The 21328-nt window shown below is 34.9% G+C and overlaps 1 protein-coding gene across 2 annotated transcripts in view; it reads left to right on the top strand.

Annotated features, from left to right (window-relative positions):
- LOC137406454 (MSL complex subunit 3-like) overlaps positions 1-20674 on the top strand; it is a 72117-nt gene extending 51443 nt beyond the window's left edge. For both annotated transcript variants that reach the window (XM_068093040.1, XM_068093039.1), the window contains 4 exons: positions 5848-5956; positions 8902-8986; positions 12322-12390; positions 20334-20674. In XM_068093040.1, the coding sequence (XP_067949141.1) occupies positions 5848-5956; positions 8902-8986; positions 12322-12390; positions 20334-20346 (276 nt within the window). In that variant the 3' untranslated portion in view covers positions 20347-20674. The remainder of the gene's footprint in view (positions 1-5847; positions 5957-8901; positions 8987-12321; positions 12391-20333) is intronic.
- The last annotated feature ends 654 nt before the right edge of the window (positions 20675-21328 follow it).

Here is a 21328-nt window from a genome sequence, read left to right as displayed (position 1 = left end):
GCTTACAATGCACTCACCTTGTAAACATTAATGTATATATAAGTGTATTACTGTTTTATCGCTCGCTGTTCAATTGACCTTGATGAAGGCTGTTCTCTCTTTCTATTTAGTGAAGCACAAATTTGCTATCAATATGGTCAGCAGTAGCTTGTATGTTCCTGTGTGAATGGGTTGCCAAACAAATTGGTGTCCTTGACTGGGGTTAAACCTCCACATATGAAGCTAATTTATTCCAAAATCTACTTCATAGGTTAAAACTATTGTATATTAAAGCAAATGTTACCATAAGAGTGCACTGTAATTCATTTAATTCGTTTCCGACCGTAAAAGTTATGATAATGCCTTTAGGACAGGTAACCACATGTAGCATTAAAACAAACGTTTTATATAAAATAAGGTCATGAACTACAGTGGACTCCCACCATATGACATTAATTGGTTCCGGTGTTGGCATCGTAAGGCAAAAATGTTGTGTATTTAGTAGTTATGATTTGCAATAAAATGTAGTATAACAGTAGGCCTACTATGTGCAGTACATACCGTGGGGAGTTCTTACCTTCGAGACAGACGTATAACGTAAACTTTTATTTAACTTAAAGGTTGACTTGCAACAAAATTCACATTACAGTTATTTGGTGGCTGCGATTAACTGTTCGTTTTTTAGCTTGCAAGAGCTTGTAATCATATTCCCACAGGTTTTGCACCTTCAACACAGCAGAATAAGACATGGTGAATCTTTTGATATCAAATAACTGTAATGTGAATTTTGTTGCAAGTCAACCTTTAAATGAACTTAGCTTACTAAACAACCACTTGAAGCTAAGTTTTAGTACGTATTTTACTAAACTGAACTTCAACTTTGTCATCGTTTCAAATTTTATCACATCTGTTTCCGGCTCCATTGTCACTGTAACTTATGACGAATAACGCTGAGCTGAGAGAGAGAGAGCATCGTATCACTTTCAAGCATTGTTGAAGGGATTTCGGCAAATAGCATATTAACATTTCCGTTATTATGAAATATTCAGCAAACTGCTGGACAAATTTGAATTTTAAGACCAATTTTTGTTGATATCGTATAGCAAAAAAATGTTGTATGGCAGAAACAAAAAACATGTGTAACATCGTAACATGTGTAACATCGTAACATGTGTAACATCGTAACATGTGTAACATCGTAACATGTGTAACATCGTAACATGTGTAACATCGTAACATGTGTAACATCGTAACATGTGTAACATCGTAACATGTGTAACATCGTAACATGTGTAACATCGTAACATGTGTAACATCATAACATGTGTAACATCGTAACATGTGTAACATCGTAAAGCGAAACACCGTATAACAGGGACATCGTAACTCGGGGTGAACTGTATACGAATAGAAAAAGATAGAATAACTAAGTATTGTAAAGGTAACTGCTGGTTCCCTTTATTCTGGTTCCTCTGGTTAACTGCTGGTTCCTCCCAGTCTGGTTCCACAAGACTGTCAAATGACAACACGGTGGGCGAAGTGGCAATGACATATATATTTACTAAATAAATGTCTATACATGTAAGTATACATGCATGATAGGCAACTAAGAACATACATGCGGAGAGTGTATACACAGTATGACTGCCTCAACGATTGATTCTTCCTCCTCTTATATCGTTATTTACGGTCTAGGCTCCGCCCCTTTTTTGTTTCTCACACGGTCTTCTTCTCGGTAGTCCGAGCTTTTACCGGTGGCTGAGCCTTCCTCAGTATCTCGGAGGCTCGGTTCTACTATCGTGGTGGCCAGGAGGTCTATCGCTACGGCCCTGATCAGTGTTCCGCCGTTAGAGTATTACATAAACTAGTAATCTGACAGTCTAGTGTGCTGTGAACGATCGTCAGGTGTAATATCTATACACAATGATTCGACAAAGTAATGGGTTGTTGATTGTTGCAGTTAGCAGTATGATTGCTGTATGCTAAAGTCCTGAGTTTGAATCCCATATGATTGGGTCTGTTTCCCAACCTTAAGCCATGGCTTCGAACAGATGGAACCAGGAACACGGCTTTTATTATAGTAAATAATTATATACAAACAACCAGCTTATGTTTAAAATAACTAAATTACCAAAGTCTTTCTCTCTTTACAGTTGGTCGTCTCAACAATGATTTGTCTGTTTGTTTAGGCTTTATCACTGACTTCCATGCAGCTCTGTTTCCCGCCTTCTCTTGCCATCTGTTTGGGTTTAGTTCCCTCAACATCATGTGGCGCGAAGCTACATCTGTCATTCTCAGTATGGGTCTGCCCTGATGCCTATTTCCTTCGTGAAGTTGTGAATATAAAATTGTCCACTTCTGCGCGCGTGTCCCAGCCATCTTAGACCTTTTTCTATCAGAATATCCGCCATGTAAGTAGAAATTAGCAAAGAATAAACCATAACTGTCTCGTACAATTTTTATCGTATTTCCTAGGTAAATCAGACATGCTGATTGCGATTTTGTACTAAAAAATAAAGATTTGTCTACTAACTTTCAGAGTTATGCTCTTTTACAGCGTTTTAATAACGGTTTCGAAAACAACACGATCGGCACAACAAGCTCCGCCCATAAATACGTGACGTAACCTAGCTTTTTAGGAACGGAAGTTAGGGATGTTTAGACCGATTTAGAATAATAGAGATGGGTGTTTTAAAATCTATTATTTTCTAAATTCAGCCTTAAAAATAATCTGTTTTTTCTGAAAGGTAGATAAGCTATTTAACACTGCATAATTCAAAATGAGCTCAAAAAAACGCGATAAAAACGCTAGCTTGTGATAAAATTGCGCTTATTGAGCTCATTTTTTTCGGCGTTCAGCCTATTTAAACATCATGTAACAAGCTACGAGCAATTTTAAATAGTTTATATACCTTTCATAAGAGACTGATATTATTTCACAGGCTGGATTTATATAATAATGGGTTTTAAGACACCCATCTCTATTATTCTAAATCGGACTAAACATCTCTAACTTCCATTCCTGAAAAAGCTAGGTTTAGTCACATATTTATGGGCGGAGCTTGTTATGCCGATTGTGTTGTTTTCGAAAAGGATATTAAAATGCTTTAAAAAAAAGCCTTAACGACTTTGAAGGTTAGTGGACCAATCTTAATTTTGAGTACAACATCGGAATCAGCGTGTCTGATTTACCTAAAAAAAACAATAAAAGTTGTATGTGACAGTTATGGTTTAACATTGATCGGAGATTAACAAAGAGACAATCAATAAAAAGAACTATTGTTACTTCACCTTAGATGTACACCAAGTGACGTGTAGACCCGCAGTGTAACTTACTCAAACTTACACTGTGTAACTTACTCTAACTTACAATGTGTAACTTACTCTAACTTACATTGGGTCAAGTTTAAACTAACTCAAAACCAGTATGAACCAGTATAAACCAGCCTATGTGTTGCTTATCAGTTTCTATTTATTTCGCCACCGCTTTAAGTGTTCAACCACATTTTAACTTTGATTCATAAAATGATAATACTCCAAAAACTGGAGAATGTCGATTGTTGAAAATCACTTCGAATGTAGAGTCAGGTATTTGTTTAACGTCATCTATCAGAAAGTTCACACGGTGAGGCAATCATAAGCTGAGGTTTGGCTGTATTTGGTCTTTTCATGATTTGTTACATGCTATTTAGAAAAAAGCACTGAGGTTTACTTGAAAAAAGTACGTATTTAGAATAAACGCATAATTTTAAGCAGATGGAATTCATGAGATGAACAGTTTTATCTGGCGTTGATTAGTATTCAACAAGGCGCAGCAACAAGATGTTGAATTATTATTCAACACCTTGTTGCGCAATATATTGCACAAGCAGAGCCTGGCTGCGAATGTACCAATCACTGTACATGTATAGCGTTATTATGTAGAACACTTGCGCAACCATCTAGGCACATCTCGCTGAGCCTTGTGTGAGCCTGTCTTTAGCACTCATCAGCCATTTGACCTTGAATAGGTGAACTGCTGGGGACCCATGGGAGACAAAAATCTTGCGGGGTCATGAATATTTAGGTTAAAAAACACATGTGTGTCAAGGATCACATGCTATTTTTCATCCCAATTATATTCGCTATTCAAAGCACGATTTTAGGTTGCTGAAATAAATTTATTGCAAGAGAAAACAAAACCATGTCGATCTGTCCCTCGGTTATGGTGGGAGTAGTTAAATGCCACTCTTCCTATGTTGTGGGAAATTTACTTCATTCGTCGCTCAGACTGAGATCTGCTAGCGTCTCCAAGCAATCCACAGGATGATCGTTATTAGCGTTCATCATCAAACCTAAAGGCACATTTACACTATTAATTTACCCATTTTTTGATGTGAAAGTGCCGTCATGCCAGAACGGTTTCAGTGCATCTCCAACTAGCTTGACATCTTGAAAATTTCTGTTTTAATTTGCTCCAAAGTTAAAAAACATAGATAGTTCCTGAAGTAATTATATCTAGCATTCAAACAAATGTATTGTGTATAACTATGTAAAAAAAGTAGATTTGAAAACTTGAAATTTGAAATGTATGACAAACAGATTAATAATGAAGTAAAAGTAATAATCATTAAAAGGAAGCTTTCATTATTATTATTATTGTAATTACGTTAAACAATCGAAAAGTCAACTCGGTCATGCATAAATGCTGTGGTAGAGTAATAGAATTATGTTGTGTAACTTACTCGAATTTAATTTATTTACTCTGAACACCATTGAAATTAATTTGGAGATTTTCATCATTTTTAATTTTTTGTTTAATTGTACCATCTTTGTCACTTTTAACTACAAAATTTTAGTATTTCAAAAAAATTTTAGCTGTCGTATGCTGACATTCCCTTTGAATTATCGGAACGAATATGTATAGTAGGGGTAAATTTTACTTTGTTGTATGTTGAAAAATCTGTACGGAGGTGATCATAAGTTGGTTTGGCTGTATAATTCGCTAAGAGGGGTTTGTGCATGATCACTCTATGAGTAAACATGTAAAAAAAACTTTGCAATTTCGTAATTTTTTTGCATGCATGATAAATGAAAGCAAATATTTTTGCTACTATTGGTAGGCTGCATACTGATTGACTGGCATGAGAGCCTTCATTGCCTTAATCAGGTAATATTGTTGCTGTATTAAGGGTTTTCTGATGTATCATTTATAATGTTGCCAACATTTTGAACAGTGGCTATATCGCCTCAATCCCTGCAAGAATAACAATTAACATTTAAAGGGTCACTCATGTCAAAGGTCAAAGGGTCACTCATGTCAAAGGTCAAAGGGTCACTCATGTCAGATTTTAAAAGATTTCATCAAAAAGTATAGATGTTTTTCTATTTGTTGAAATTTTGTTTGTTGTTTAAAGAAATCTGACTTTTGACATTTTTTTGAGAAGTCTGGCCACGTCATTTTCTTCTGAGCGTTTTAACTGCGATCAAGTTTTGATGGTTTTCATCTTGAAACATTCTGGTTTGTGTTTTAAATTTTGTGTGTTTTACTTGCACTCAAGTATTTTCTATTTTAATCTTAAAACATCCTGGCCGTCAGATCCCTAAAACAACCAACAAAATCTCAAATAATAGAAAGATTTTTATACTTCCTTATAAAATCTTTTAAAATTTGATTTGAGTAATCCTTTTTCCGCACTTCCAAATTTTCATACCTACAAATAAGCAAATAGTTTTGGGACATTTTCTGAGTTATCGTGTTTCTGTTAGCTTTAGCTTGTCAAGCGCAGCATGATTGTAAAAGCAGTATTGAGAAGAGTCAACTCAAGGTTGGATATTTGCAAACTAGTACAACATTGTAAAGAATGACACATAACTTATGGGCTTTAGGTAAATGAATGGAAGCTGGTGTCCAAAACGGCATTAATCGAGATGGAAGGCAAAGGCGCCCCCTTACCAAGTTCTAAATATGGGGCTATTTACCTCCTTCGTCTATTCGGTAATATAACATAATATACTAAGTTTTCTCCAAGGTGTGGCTGATGGATACATGGTATTTATTTCACAGGAAATAGTTTTTATATAGTTTCGTAACACGTAGTCGATGAGTATTTGTTCTGGTTAGTTTAGTCAATTACCTTCTTGAAGGGTCACTCATGTCATATTTTACAAAGTTTCGTCATAAAGTAAAGATATTTTTCTGTCATTTGAGATTTTGTTTGCTGTTTTAGAGATCCGCCTGCTAGGATGTTTCAAGATAAAAATCAATAAAACTTGATCACAGTTAAAACGCTAAGAAGAAGAAAAAGACGTTCCCAGTCTTTCCCAAAAATGACATGGTAGCCTTGCATATTAATTGTAAGTGATAAATATGCGATCTCATCGGCATACGGTAATTATATGTTTACACAGAATTTAGAGGAAGAAAATCAGACAATTCCAACCAACCTATCTTTAGTCCAATCTATAGCAATGTATCTGAAGTTATATTTGAAATTTTATTCTAACAATCAAATGCAAAATAAAATACATGTTAATAAATACGCATAACACTGCAACTTGAACAAAATATTTGATGTCACAACACGAGGGACAAACACGACAATTTTGTAAACGTCTTTTTTTTAGTGTTTCAACTGCGATCAAGTTTGGTCGATTCACTTGAAACATCCTGGCAGTCGGATCACCTCAAACAACAAATAAAATCTCAAATGAGAGAAAAATATTTAAATTTGCTGATAAAGATTTTGAAGTTTATGCTGAGTAACCCTTGAAAGGCAGCTCATCAACCTCTCAGACAGAGGTAGTCGAGTAACAGGACATGGAGCTCAGGCAAGGATTGTGAGTTCCTCGTTCTTCATGAATGGAATCAGGCAGGATGCACATCAATCATTAGCAGATTTTCTCAATCTATCATGGTCCAAGAATGCGGACTCGGATAGAAAAAGATTCTGTAGTCATCTATTCTTCAGTTGAAAATTGTTGGACTATGGCACAAACTCACATCGTTTTTGCTCTATTACAGCTAGCTCCTCATGGATAACCTAGTTCACTCAGAGAGCACCTGCTTCTAGTGCCTCGATTTTTTCAAACAGTAAAGTGAGTGCTGTCGGCCGACTCTCAGACTTGTACAAAATCTTCAATTAAATTCAATTTAATTTTTAACTTACTCCTTTAGTGGGTCACATGTTGTATCTATTAAAAAATGAAAAAAACAAGTTTGCCTATATGTGATGTTTCGTAGAATTCTGTTGCCATCTTTCAATTCATGCATCTAGAGAATTGTCTGTTTAATCCAGATGAGTACATTATTATTAATGCTGGTATATAGCCGTACCTCAACATACAAGCATAACACGCCCTGAGACTAAACTCGTATGTCAATGTTCTCGTATTTCAAAGCAAGACTTCCTATAAAACATAACAAATACAAATTAATCCGTTCCTACTTTTCTCAAAAAATCAACAAAACACAGAATTACTATGGAAAACGTGTTTTAATTGTTCTAATTCACTACTTGCACTCCCTAAAGTAACAAATATCTATCTAGTGGCTATGATCTGCAATAAAAGTTAACATTATTATGTGCAGTACTGCATGGAGTTCTTACCTTCAAGACAGATAGTAGCGGCTAACGGCGGTATGAGAGAGATTTCACAGCAACAGGTTTGGTTCCCTACACTTTTGTGATGCTACGTAGCATAGCATGAACTTCAAATAAGTTTAGCTTCCTAAACACTTGTTTTAAAATAAGCTGTAATCTTACATTAATCTTAATTTTAATTTAGTTTTTATTTTCATTATTTTTTTATCAACATTTTTCTGCTTGGCACATTTTGCCTCACATTCACTATCACTTTTAGCCGGTTTTTTTAAACGTTTGTAAAACTTGTTTGACGAGAAAGATCGAGAATGTTGCTCTCGAAAGCGGCCTCTCGCATACTCGGCCACATCAAGGAGGGTCTCGTATACTCGTATCTCAAATATTTCTTGCAACTTAAGACAAAATCTTGTTCGAAATTTTGCTCACATTTTAAATTTCTCGTATGTTGAGGAACTCGTAAGTAGGTTTGACTTTATTTGATTTATAACAAATTTTCACAAGAGACTTTACGACAAAACTGTTTCCTTGAGAAGTTGTGTTTAGTTAGCATGTAAGTAGACTACAGAGAAGACAGGTCATCCTCCATAACGTCAAACACTTGTTGACTCCGATACTTGTTGACTCCGATACTTGTTGACTCCGACTTAATCATCCAATGCCTAAAATACCTCTGACGTATGTCAAAGTTGGTAAAAGTATGTAGCGTGTAGTTTACCTTATAGTTTGACATTTCGGTTTCACTCATTTTCAAAATATTACATGTTTGATTTATGGCATCGGTATCTATGGCAACAGCAGCGGTCTTTAAAAAGTGAACTTATCTGATTTTTGGGTAAGTGGTAGTAGGTGTCAGCGATGAATCGTGATTAGTTAGGTTGTGAGGAACACGCGTCAAGAATCCCGTACAAATTTTCATCCATTCATTGAAAGCACGATCTTAGGTTGCTGAAAGAAATGGTAGTTTACTGCAATCGTAAACAGACTCATGTCGATCTGTCCTTACGTTATGTCAGTTGCGAAAAACAGCCAATCCAGTGGCTGGAAATAGGGTTAAACTCTTTTGGAAGGTTGTTGTAATAATAGCATTAAGTTAGATTAAATTTGTATTATGTCTTGAGGTTTATTTGGCCGATCAGTCGCTTGTTACCATTAGCGGATGTCTGTAGATAGCAAAGCTCTCGTCTTGCCGTTTTGTATCAGTAATTGGTCCTATCTAGAATATGTAAATATCATAAATAAAAGGTTTTGTAATATCTATTTACAATTAATCTTTCGTTAAGGTAATATCTGTCAGATTTAGATGTTTAATCAGAAACCTGATCTGATTATATGCTTCCAGTGATGCTGCCGCAAGTGCTGACAAAAATGAAACTTGGAGATGAGTGGAGGTCATTTCTACTTAGCATCTTCACAGCCGTTCTTAGGTGAGTGCTCAGCTTTAGTTTAACCTGATCTCACAGGCTATAATACACCTTCACTTTGACCTAATAAACCGCACCAATCAGGATGACATATGTCTGCTTCTTAATCTGTTTAAATACATATCGATTATCGGTATATACAAATTCACTTGTAAGCATAGTTGTGAAAACTCGCTCTACATAAAACCACTATGTCATTTTTTGTCAAACTTTCCATATGACCTATGTGTATATTTGTTCACTTGTTTTTTAGTTTGTATGTTAAATTCTCGTTTTTCTCTCGTATCATGGTTAGGAAGTACAATGCCATGTCAGCTGGTAGAATTTAAGTTCTTTCTCTAATGAAAGACTGCTCAATCATGCCACCAGTTGGATGACCTGACAATGATGCCTAAAGTTAATTGAACTCGAGGCTTCTCCAATTTATTGTTTAAAACTGCAGTTCTTAGGCTATGATCCTCATTGCCATGGTGCAGGTGGTCAGCAGACAGTTGACGTCTAAGGAATTCATGTTAACACTCACCATCCCACTCTCCTTTATGTCCTCAACACCTATAACTAGCTGATATAACTAAATACTCGTTTAATCCGGTTGCAACTAGTTTAATCCAGCACAACTGGTTTCATAAGGCATGCCGATTTTAGTCATTTGTTCATTGAGCAATAGGTGGGTACTGCTCTTGAGGAATGAATCCTGTGAACCCATCACGTGCCAGTACACACCTGTTGATATGTGCTAAAAACTGGCACATAAGACAGGTTTCTATTTTAGAATATTGTTTATCTTTTTTATTCAGTGTTGCGTATCCTCCTGTTTTGTTTTGATACGCCGGTGCTATCACCCTTATGAAATAGCGTCAACTCGTGGGAAAAAGAATCGATTTTTCAAAAATAACAATATTTAGACATTTCTAATATTGCATGAGGATGTGTTCAAGTTATTTATTCGTGAGAAATAATCATGGTTGCACCGTTCTTTTTCAGTGCCGCTATCGATCGATATTGCCATAGAATTATCATTTACAAGTATTATTGTCGGCAAACTGAATTTTACAGCAGACGCACCTACAATGTAAATAATCAGTTTAGAGAACATTCATGTTGTAGGGATTTTATGTTATACAAACAGTAAAATGCATGTAATTCTAATGCAGCCTAATTCATTCCAAGATCCTCTCAAACTCACTCCTTTGGCCTTTCAAAAGAGAATAATTAAATTTCTTAATGTAATAATTGTACAGTAAATCTGGTATTATTGGTTTTTCTCAACAACTTTTCTCTTTTTTTTTATTGCTTATACTTGGTTCAGGGTTCATGATTACGGATTACGGCCATTTTATGTTAAGTTGATGGAGGACACATCTTCAATGTCAATTTAAATTGATTCTTTTTCACTTTGTTTCATTACAATAAGGTCTATGCTGCAAAGAAAAACAAGAAAATATTGCATATGCGTAAAATAAAGTAAAAAATATTTTCAATAGATACATACATCGTTTTCTCTCCTAAATGCGACAAGAAAGAAAATGATACTTTTGAGGCTAACCGAAAGTACGTTCGTTATTTAAATGAAATTTAAAAACTTGCATCAACTTGACACTTTATGTTATATGGAATTTCTTACAGAATACGAAGCAAAAACTTCACATAAATTCTTTACATTATGCGTAATTTACATAAAAGTAGGTTTATGTTATAGGGATGTTTACTGTATTTTATGTGCAATTTTTATAAAAGTAGGTTTATGTTATTGGGATGTTTACTGTATTTTATGTGCAATTTATATAAAAGTAGGTTTATGTTATAGGGATGTTTACTGTATTTTATGTGCAAATTATATAAAAGTAGGTTTATGTTATAGGGATGTTTACTGTATTTTATGTGCAATTTATATAAAAGTAGGTTTATGTTATAGGGATGTTTACTGTATTTTATGTGCAGTTTATATAAAAGTAGGTTTATGTTATAGGGATTTCTACTGTATTTTATGTGCAATTTATATAAAAGTAGGTTTATGTTATAGGGATTTCTACTGTATTTCTAGTCCTTCACTCATGAAGTTAACGAATAGTTGTATCAAACCTGTTTCTCCGACTATCTCTACCTTATTCATCGCTTCCACCTTTCCTTACCTTGTCTCCACTCAAATCAAATAATTTATTGGTTCTTCTAATTTATTTTAGTCAGCATACAGAATAGATTTTAATAATTTGAAACCTATTCTTTATGCTGTCAATAAAAATTTTTGAGTCAAGCAATTTAAATAATGGCATAAATATAGTTAATCATGAACTAAAAATAACTGAACAATCGTGTAAAACAGTTGAATTAACTGTAAACATGGACAAAAAAAGTACATTGTAATGATAAATATCAAATCAAAATTAAACTAGAAAAACCAATAAAATTATTTAAGTTGAAACTTTAGGAGACATTTTCGATCAAATTCTTAGAAATTCATTTGGACAGATACCTGGTATGAGATGTAAACATTGGTAAGCGAAATAAGCAGATAAGATCTATGTCGAGTCTGATAAGTAAATGTTCTAAATTATGTCCCAAAAGTGTTATGAAACTAATATACAACACACCTATTAACTCTAAAATTAGTTACCGTCAGGAGTGTTGGGGAAATGCTCCATTTTGCTATTTAAGAAAGTATTGATATCACAAAGCCTCTGATGTGCATAATCTTTGATAAACCACAACTGAATTAATCTTAATCCCTGTTTGGTCAGCTTTTTGTGTTGCTTGTTGATAAACTTTATCAGTATAAAATTCTCTTGATAACGAATTCAAAATTTTATTCAAATTATTATAAAGTTAAAAAAGTTGTCCCTGTAACTCTAGATTTTTGAAAACCAATTTACCATTACCATTATTTTATACTGTTTCCAGTTAAAAAAAACAATTGAATACAGAGTTCCATCACAATGGAACAGTCTTCCAATAGACTTACGACAAATTCCAACATTTAGTAGCTTTAAAAGGAATGTTAAGAGCTACTTGTTAAGTCTAGATTAATCAAGGCCGGCCTAATATTTAAATTTCGATGAAATATTTCAAATATTTCAACTTATAAGCCAAAATATGCCAACTTCTGCGTTGTCAGCACCTCGATTAGCTGCAGTGCTACTGCGCATGTGAGCCTCATCATGCCTTAATATGTAGGACTTAAGCTGTTATTTATTTATTTCATTTAATCAACATTTACCTATATTTATTTTCTACGTAATGTTATATTCCTACTAATTGATGAAATAAAACACACGCTTGTTCTGATTCTGTAAATGAGTCTGTTTAGTTGTCAAACTTTAATAAATCTGCTGATGTTTTAGTTACCTCCTGGAGGAACGCTGCCAGTTTTTTGATCAGATGAGATATTTGCCCGCTGACAGTGCCAGCCCGTGAGCTCTTATTTCCTCTCGTTATCAATTTGTAGGGTGCGCGGCAGCAGACTTTGGAGTTGTCTATTAACCATCTTGTTTATAAGCTGATATACTTTTTCAAGTAGTTGCTCTATGCATTGTAATAGAGCCACTTATATGAGTTTTCAATTATTTTGTTTGCCATGTTACTATATGGCAAACAATTGCATGCGAAAATCTGAAGAAGAACAAATTTAAACTGTTCAATTTGTAAATGAGCCTCTCTAAACATAATGTGATTTACTATATGTTTTTGTCAAAGGTGAAACGGAGTACTTTTTCTATCTAAAGAGCTTTTCATAGGAAGTGATGAACAGTGTTTGCTTCTAGCAATACAGTTGTCTTTCAATTTAGTATATATTGAATATAATATAGTTATCAGAAAGTAGGTTTACAGTTCACTAGGTTTCTGAAAGTTATCAATCATCTTCAATTGAACTCTAATCAACTTTTTGATTTGATCATAGGCTTATTTGTTCAGCTCATGCATTGAAAAACCATATTTACAGTATTTGATAGTTTTTATGACTTACTAATTGCTGGGTTTCAAATATGGCTATATAGGCCAATTTTAAGCCTCAGTGCTGCCAACCATGTGATTGGCACATACTTTTTTCTGCAAATTGAATGCAATAGCCGATATCAGCTATCGCATCGATAACAACTAGTGATGTCATTTCGCCAGTATTTTATTTCTGAGCGCTTAACCATTATCAAGTTTTATCAATCTTGCAACATCCTGTCTATCACATCACCTCAAACATTAAAAACAATCGCAAATGATAGAAAATATTGATACTTTCTGATGAAATCTACAAAGAATTTGTGTAGGTTCATCTTTACAGATGAATTGGGTCGCGGTCACAGAAACCATGGTTATGTCGCAAATCACGAAGTTGAGTTATTCGACTTTAAAGTTGCACTAACTGAATTTATATTTTTGGTAAGGATTTTGGTATCACGTGCTTCTGGACCAATCAAAGAGTGATCTTTTTGAATCTGAAGTCAGTTTAGATAATAAATGTCTTAAAACCTCGGAAAAACCCCTTAAAACCGTTGCTATGCTAAACAGGAAGTACTGAAAAATGGTGTCCGAAAAACGTAATTGTTTCTTTTTTGCCGATTTGAAGGATAATTCTGACATTTTGGACACTTATAATGAGTACTTTGGTATTCCAACTGATGCCAAAAGCAGTGTAAGTAAAGGGAATGACTATGATATATTCCTAACCAATCATATAAGATTTTTACAATATTTAATTATAAGAATAATTATTCGATTTTATAAGATTTGATTATAAGAAAAATTATTCGAATTTGCAAGATCAAAGTATAGAGTGACCAATGATGTGCAATATGTTACTGTTATTATTTTTTTTAACATTTTGTTGATCGTACTACGGTTGTGCTCAATATCGCGGCACTGCCAAGCCGCTTTTAATATCTGCAAAATTAGGTGATACATTTTCTTATAGATATACAGCCATTTCTATGACAACCAGCCAAAATCTGTTTACATTTTTAAATTCAGCATAATTTTTTTGATATAAAGACAGATATCTAGATAAATATCACAACCTTTTAATATTGGTTGCTATGACGTTTTGAAATGCAAACAAAACTGTGCATCGGTTTTCGTTTCTCAGACTTTAACACCAGTTTTCTCGGAACTAGGTTTTCGCACTGATGGTAAACATGCATTCAGTTTATTGACCATAAAATCTGTTGTAATTAAGCTAGAATCAAATTTTTTTTGCAAAATAATTGTGAGAATTTTCTCCTTCTGTAAATGCAGATAACTCTAAATCTTATAATCTCGACTTAACCATGGTTTCTGTGATCATGACACAATTTGCATAAAATTTTAGTAGATTCTATGAGAAAGTATCGGTATTTTTCTAGCATTTGCGATTGTTTTTGATGTTTGAGGTGATCTGACTGCCAGGATGTTTCAAGACTTAAAACAAAACTTGATCACAGGAAAAATGCTCAGAAGAAAAGTACGTGTGAAATGACATGACTAGTTGCTACAGTTGATATGACATGACTAGTTGCTACAGTTGATATGACATCACTAGTTGCTACAGTTGATATGATATCACTAGTTGCTACAGTTGATATGACATCACTAGTTGCTACAGTTGATATGATATCACTAGTTGCTACAGTTGATATGACATCACTAGTTGCTACAGTTGATATGACATCACTAGTTGCTACAGTTGATATGACATCACTAGTTGCTACAGTTGATATGACATCACTAGTTGCTACAGTTGATATGACATCACTAGTTGCTACAGTTGATATGATATCACTAGTTGCTACAGTTGATATGACATCACTAGTTGCTACAGTTGATATGACATCACTAGTTGCTACAGTTGATATGACATCACTAGTTGCTACAGTTGATATGACATCACTAGTTGCTATAGTTGATATGACATCACTAGTTGCTACAGTTGATATGACATCACTAGTTGCTACAGTTGATATGACATCACTAGTTGCTACAGTTGATATGACATCACTAGTTGCTATAGTTGATATGACATCACTAGTTGCTATAGTTGATATGACATCACTAGTTGCTATAGTTGATATGACATCACTAGTTGCTACAGTTGATATGACATCACTAGTTGCTACAGTTGATATGACATCACTAGTTGCTACAGTTGATATGACATCACTAGTTGCTACAGTTGATATGACATCATTAGTTGCTACAGTTGATATGACATCACTAGTTGCTATAGTTGATATGACATCACTAGTTGCTACAGTTGATATGACATCACTAGTTGCTACAGTTGATATGACATCACTAGTTGCTACAGTTGATATGACATCACTAGTTGCTACAGTTGATATGACATCACTAGTTGCTATAGTTGATATGACATCACTAGTTGCTACAGTTGATATGACATCACTAGTTGCTATAGTTGATATGACATCACTAGTTGCTATAGTTGATATGACATCACTAGTTGCTACAGTTGATATGACATCACTAGTTGCTATAGTTGATATGACATCACTAGTTGCTACAGTTGATATGACATCACTAGTTGCTACAGTTGATATGACATCACTAGTTGCTACAGTTGATATGACATCACTAGTTGCTATAGTTGATATGACATCACTAGTTGCTACAGTTGATATGACATCACTAGTTGCTACAGTTGATATGACATCACTAGTTGCTACAGTTGATATGACATCACTAGTTGCTACAGTTGATATGACATCACTAGTTGCTACAGTTGATATGACATCACTAGTTGCTATAGTTGATATGACATCACTAGTTGCTACAGTTGATATGACATCACTAGTTGCTACAGTTGATATGACATCACTAGTTGCTACAGTTGATATGACATCACTAGTTGCTACAGTTGATATGACATCACTAGTTGCTACAGTTGATATGACATCACTAGTTGCTATAGTTGATATGACATCACTAGTTGCTACAGTTGATATGACATCACTAGTTGCTATAGTTGATATGACATCACTAGTTGCTACAGTTGATATGACATCACTAGTTGCTATAGTTGATATGACATCACTAGTTGCTACAGTTGATATGACATCACTAGTTGCTATAGTTGATATGACATCACTAGTTGCTACAGTTGATATGACATCACTAGTTGCTACAGTTGATATGACATCACTAGTTGCTACAGTTGATATGACATCACTAGTTGCTACAGTTGATATGACATCACTAGTTGCTACAGTTGATATGACATCACTAGTTGCTATAGTTGATATGACATCACTAGTTGCTACAGTTGATATGACATCACTAGTTGCTATAGTTGATATGACATCACTAGTTGCTACAGTTGATATGACATCACTAGTTGCTACAGTTGATATGACATCACTAGTTGCTACAGTTGATATGACATCACTAGTTGCTACAGTTGATATGACATCACTAGTTGCTACAGTTGATATGACATCACTAGTTGCTACAGTTGATATGACATCACTAGTTGCTACAGTTGATATGACATCACTAGTTGCTACAGTTGATATGACATCACTAGTTGCTACAGTTGATATGACATCACTAGTTGCTACAGTTGATATGACATCACTAGTTGCTACAGTTGATATGACATCACTAGTTGCTACAGTTGATATGACATCACTAGTTGCTACAGTTGATATGACATCACTAGTTGCTACAGTTGATATGACATCACTAGTTGCTACAATTGATATGACATCACTAGTTGCTACAGTTGATATGACATCACTAGTTGCTATAGTTGATATGACATCACTAGTTGCTACAGTTGATATGACATCACTAGTTGCTACAGTTGATATGACATCACTAGTTGCTACAGTTGATATTGACTCTTGTGTTCAAGTTGCAGCTTTGTGTGTCTCTATTTTGTTGGTTTCTTCTCAACTATGGACATCATAGTTGCACTTTCGCTTGATCTGAGCTTTTTAACCATGATTTAAGTTTTTTTTTATTTTAATCTAAAAACATCCTGGCGGTCAGATGGCCACAAACATCACAAAAATTCGCAAAAGATAAAAAAATTTGATACTTTTTGTTAGAATCTACATTGCATTGAAATCAGTCTGGAAGTAGCACATATCTAGCGAGTATATATACATTCTATGGACCGTAAAACCTCTAAATGAACGCCATAGCGCTCTATTTTTTAACCCCTCTATAATGGCGGTCAATAGAAGGTGGCGTTCAAATGGAGGCTGACGTATTTCTCGAATGGCTCGTCAGAATGTCGGAAAGTTGAATGTAGCCCTTTTACGGGTGCAGAAAATGTCGCCTATATTTTGCCACCTTTTTTCGGTGGAGCGATATTAAATCTTTAGGATGCAATAAATCTGCTAACTTACCTCCATCTTGTCAAAGATCTTTTAATAACTATGCATTGAAAAACCAAGAAATATTTTTACCAGTTGATATCTATTGCTTGCAATTAACCTATGATGATATTATAGCCTATGTACTGTTTTGCAATTTGTTCGAGCATTCAATTTTTATTTCATTCTAAATTTGAAGACATCTTTTTATTTTATATCTATATTTACCAATGTCGCATAAAAACTCATTGCACTCAGTTACTTTCTGATGAAATTTTTTTTAAACTTCACACTAGAAGCTTTTTAATTTGCAACAAGCCATCTATGCGTTTGATTTATATATAGTTTGTACATTTACAGTGAAACTCGGATAACTCAAACTTCAATGGACCGAGCAAAAGTGTTCGAATTATCAGAGTGTTCAAGTTATCAGAGCACTGTCACAAGTCCATGTATTTACTTATTTATTAGTAGATACATGAACATATACAAACTATAATATAAATCAAAAGCACAAATGACTTGTTTCAAATTAAATGCTTCTAATGTAAAGTTTGAAACGTTTTTTATCAAAAAATATAGAGATTTTTCTATCACTTGAGATTGGTTTGTTGTTTGAGGTGATGTTATTGCCAGGACGTTTTTTAGATTGACATTGGCAAAACTTGATCGTTGCTGAAATGCTCAAAAGAAAAGACATCTTTTTCTTTTGAGCGTTTTACCAATGATATACAGCCCCAAAGGATAGCCGACGGCGCTCATATGGGCGGGGTTTAATGATGAAGCTCTGTTGGGATTAACCCGAACACGGCACCCGAACAAACAAATATGCTGAATAAAGCACCTTGTAAATTTACGAATATTATGAACTATAGTGGTTATTTTACTTATCTGTTAAATTCATTTTGTTGTCAAATAAATATAGTATCCCAATATTGTCACCGTTATGATCAGTCAGTTGCCATTCACAAGCATTCGTGATATTAATAGTCACAATCGTAAAATAGCTCAAATTCGGTTTTGCATTTAGATTTTGAGTATGAAAACTACACTGCACAGCTTTGCCTGCTGTCCCATCTTATTGGCAAGGTAAAACAATGTGAAACCGATGAAAGACTTTGTCATTTTATATTAGGGGTGGCAAAATATTAATCAAAAACTAGAAAAAAAATGCCGTTGTTCGGGTAATTATATTCAACTTTAGGCATATACTACGACCTTTACTAATTTTAAAATTACTAAAAGTAGGTAATTTGAAATGTTTTATTTTGAATAGATACATTATTTTGGTTAGGTATTACCCCTACATTGCAGAAATTCAATGTTTGCTATTGTGACCCGCGGGGTCTACTGGCTGAATAAGCTAATGAAACGATAACAGCGATTCGTGTTTTCTAAAACCTAACAAGGCAACGCGACCGCCCCGCGAGTGTTGTGTTTGCTTCAAAACCCAGGCTAGCACAATCCTAATAGAGCTCCATCATTAAACCCCGCCCATGTGATAGCCGTCGGCTATCCTTTTGAGCTGTATATCATTGGTTTTACCCACGATCAATTTTGCCGATTTTTCTTGAAGTTTATCCAAAGATTACCTTACTTTACCTGGCATTCGTTAAGAGCAACACTCCGAGGCAGTTCAATTAAAAGTTTTACGAGGTTACATTGTATATCATTAACGTTTTTTGAATGGATACTTATTGAATGTACACACGTATTCTGTGTTTAGGTCAAACGATGAATAGTTTTTTTTATCTAAGACAACGTATACGTTTAATTACAATTTTTAAGACGTTTTAAACATTCAACATTCCGACGTTGATTCAACTCGGAATCCACGTCGGAAAACTATTCATCACGGGCTAGCCGGGTCACGCACTCAAGGATTTTCGCCATGCAAATGCAAAACAAAAACAACATGCTGTTTTTGTTTTGTATGTGCATGGCGAAAATCCTTGCGCCCGTGACCCGGCTAGCCCGTGCTATTCATCGTATAGTAGTACGTATAAATCAAATTTCACCAAACCTTTAGAACAGTCGTTGACAAAAATATTTTGCCGATGGAGGTAGTAACGACGCTTATGAATTACGAAAAGTTGAGGTTTACCTCTATGGCTTGAAATAAAGTGATTTTCTAAAGCGATAGCAACCGTTTCGGTAGCCGTTGGGCAAAAAACAGTTCGAATTAACAGTGTTGAGTTCGAGTTATATAGAGCCATTTATCATTGCGTGGGAACGGACCAAGCAAATCCAGTCGAGTTAACCATGTGTTCGCTATATCCGAGGGCGAGTTATCCATGTTTCACTGTATTTATTGATAAATACATGGACTTGTGACAGTGCTCTGATAACTTGAACGCTCTGATAACTCGAACACCTTTTCCTATTCCTTCCCACAATCCTCGATCTTTTCAGGCGCGATAATTCGATAGTTTTACCAACTGCCAAGTCACTCGATAACTATTGGTGAACTCTGTCTGCTCATTGATAATTCGATACTATCGCTATCGGTGGAACAACTCCAACGATAGTCGATAACACCTTTTCAAACAACAAATGCCATCCCTAGTCAAGACCGCGTTAAACAAGGAACTACATTTAGCCTGACACAGTTATTAATTATTTCTATGCTGTTGCTTTCAAAGTTTTAACGAAAAAAAAGAAAAGCTTTGGAGTTTGACGAGAGAATTAATTGTTATTGATGTAAACGATTCATTATTAATAAGATTTTGTAGACACTTTTTTACTGTTCAATTGATATTATGGGTTTGTAAAGATCAAGGATTGTCAAGTGGCGGGCAACTATTATAGATGGCGTTCAATTAGAGTGGTGTTCTATTTTTCAACCCTTCTCTCAGGGTGGCGGTCAAATAGAGGTGGCGTTCAAATAGAGGTGTCGTTCAAATAGAGGTAGCATTCAAATAGAGGTGGCGTTCAATTAGCGGTTTTACAGTAATTACTGTTTAGCCAAAGTGAGATACTTTTTCATACCTGTCAGCCACTCAGCTAGTGACCACCATATGACATTCATCCATGTAGATCTTGTTTTGTAGAACACAGAGTTGACATCTTGGAAGCTTTTCTCTCTCTATTTACTGATGTACATCCAGCTCGCTCTATGATGGATGACAGGGTCTGCGGCAGCTATCGACAGCGAATTGGCACAGCTTTCTCTGTTTCTTTTTAACACATAGATTCTGTCTGCTTGTTTAACCATTAATTCATGGCTCTTATGAGAGAACTATTAGCTCTTTATGAACAGTCCGTATCAAGTCTATGAACGAAAATAGTGGACAACTCCAATGATCATCTGATGAGATACTGATATCATAATAGAACATTGCTGATCGGTGTAGACCCCGGTTTGGTCGCTCTGCTTGTTCGTGTTAGCCAATAAATTATTCCTTATCTAAAATTCTTTGAAAATAATTTTAGTGAGCAGAGTGTTGACAAAGAAATGGCAGACTAAGGAAAGGTATCCAATAACACTATAAATGAATGAATGCACGAATGAATGAAAGCTAAGGCACTTGCACAAACGTGTCTACTTGTCACACTCACATTTGAGCATCACTCATTTCTTTCTATATTATTTTTGTGTCAGTACTAACTTGTAGGTTCAATTGCTCAACGTCAAAGTACCTTTGAAAATCAAAGCACCAAGGTAAATCTTTAAAAATGTTTGTTTTGCGCTGCTAAATAGAAGAATGCTATGTAACAGGTACATGCATCAGACAAATGTTGCTAGCACGTGTTTTCCTTCGGCCTTACCTTACAAGCTTGAAGGGCTGTCACGCTTGATTGCCTGTTGTCGACTAAATATTTACTTACGAGGCTTGCCTGGCTTGAAGGGGCAACAAAACTATTTGACACTGAAGTAGAGCTACTCGTAGTAAAACTATTTGATACGCAAGTCTTGTTTTAAATAGTCTAAACTTCAACCAGAGTTCTAGGTCAACCCATGCTAAAACGCTTGAAGTTTCAATGTTCGTTTGTTGATACTTGAGAAAATTGGCTGAATCTTTCGAATCGGCATGATGAGCCGCTA

The sequence above is a fragment of the Watersipora subatra genome, chromosome 10 (assembly GCF_963576615.1).
Source record: "Watersipora subatra chromosome 10, tzWatSuba1.1, whole genome shotgun sequence".
Taxonomy (NCBI): Eukaryota; Metazoa; Bryozoa; class Gymnolaemata; order Cheilostomatida; family Watersiporidae; genus Watersipora; species Watersipora subatra.
Note: the sequence above shows the minus strand (reverse complement) of the source record. Positions and strands in the feature narration are given on the sequence as shown.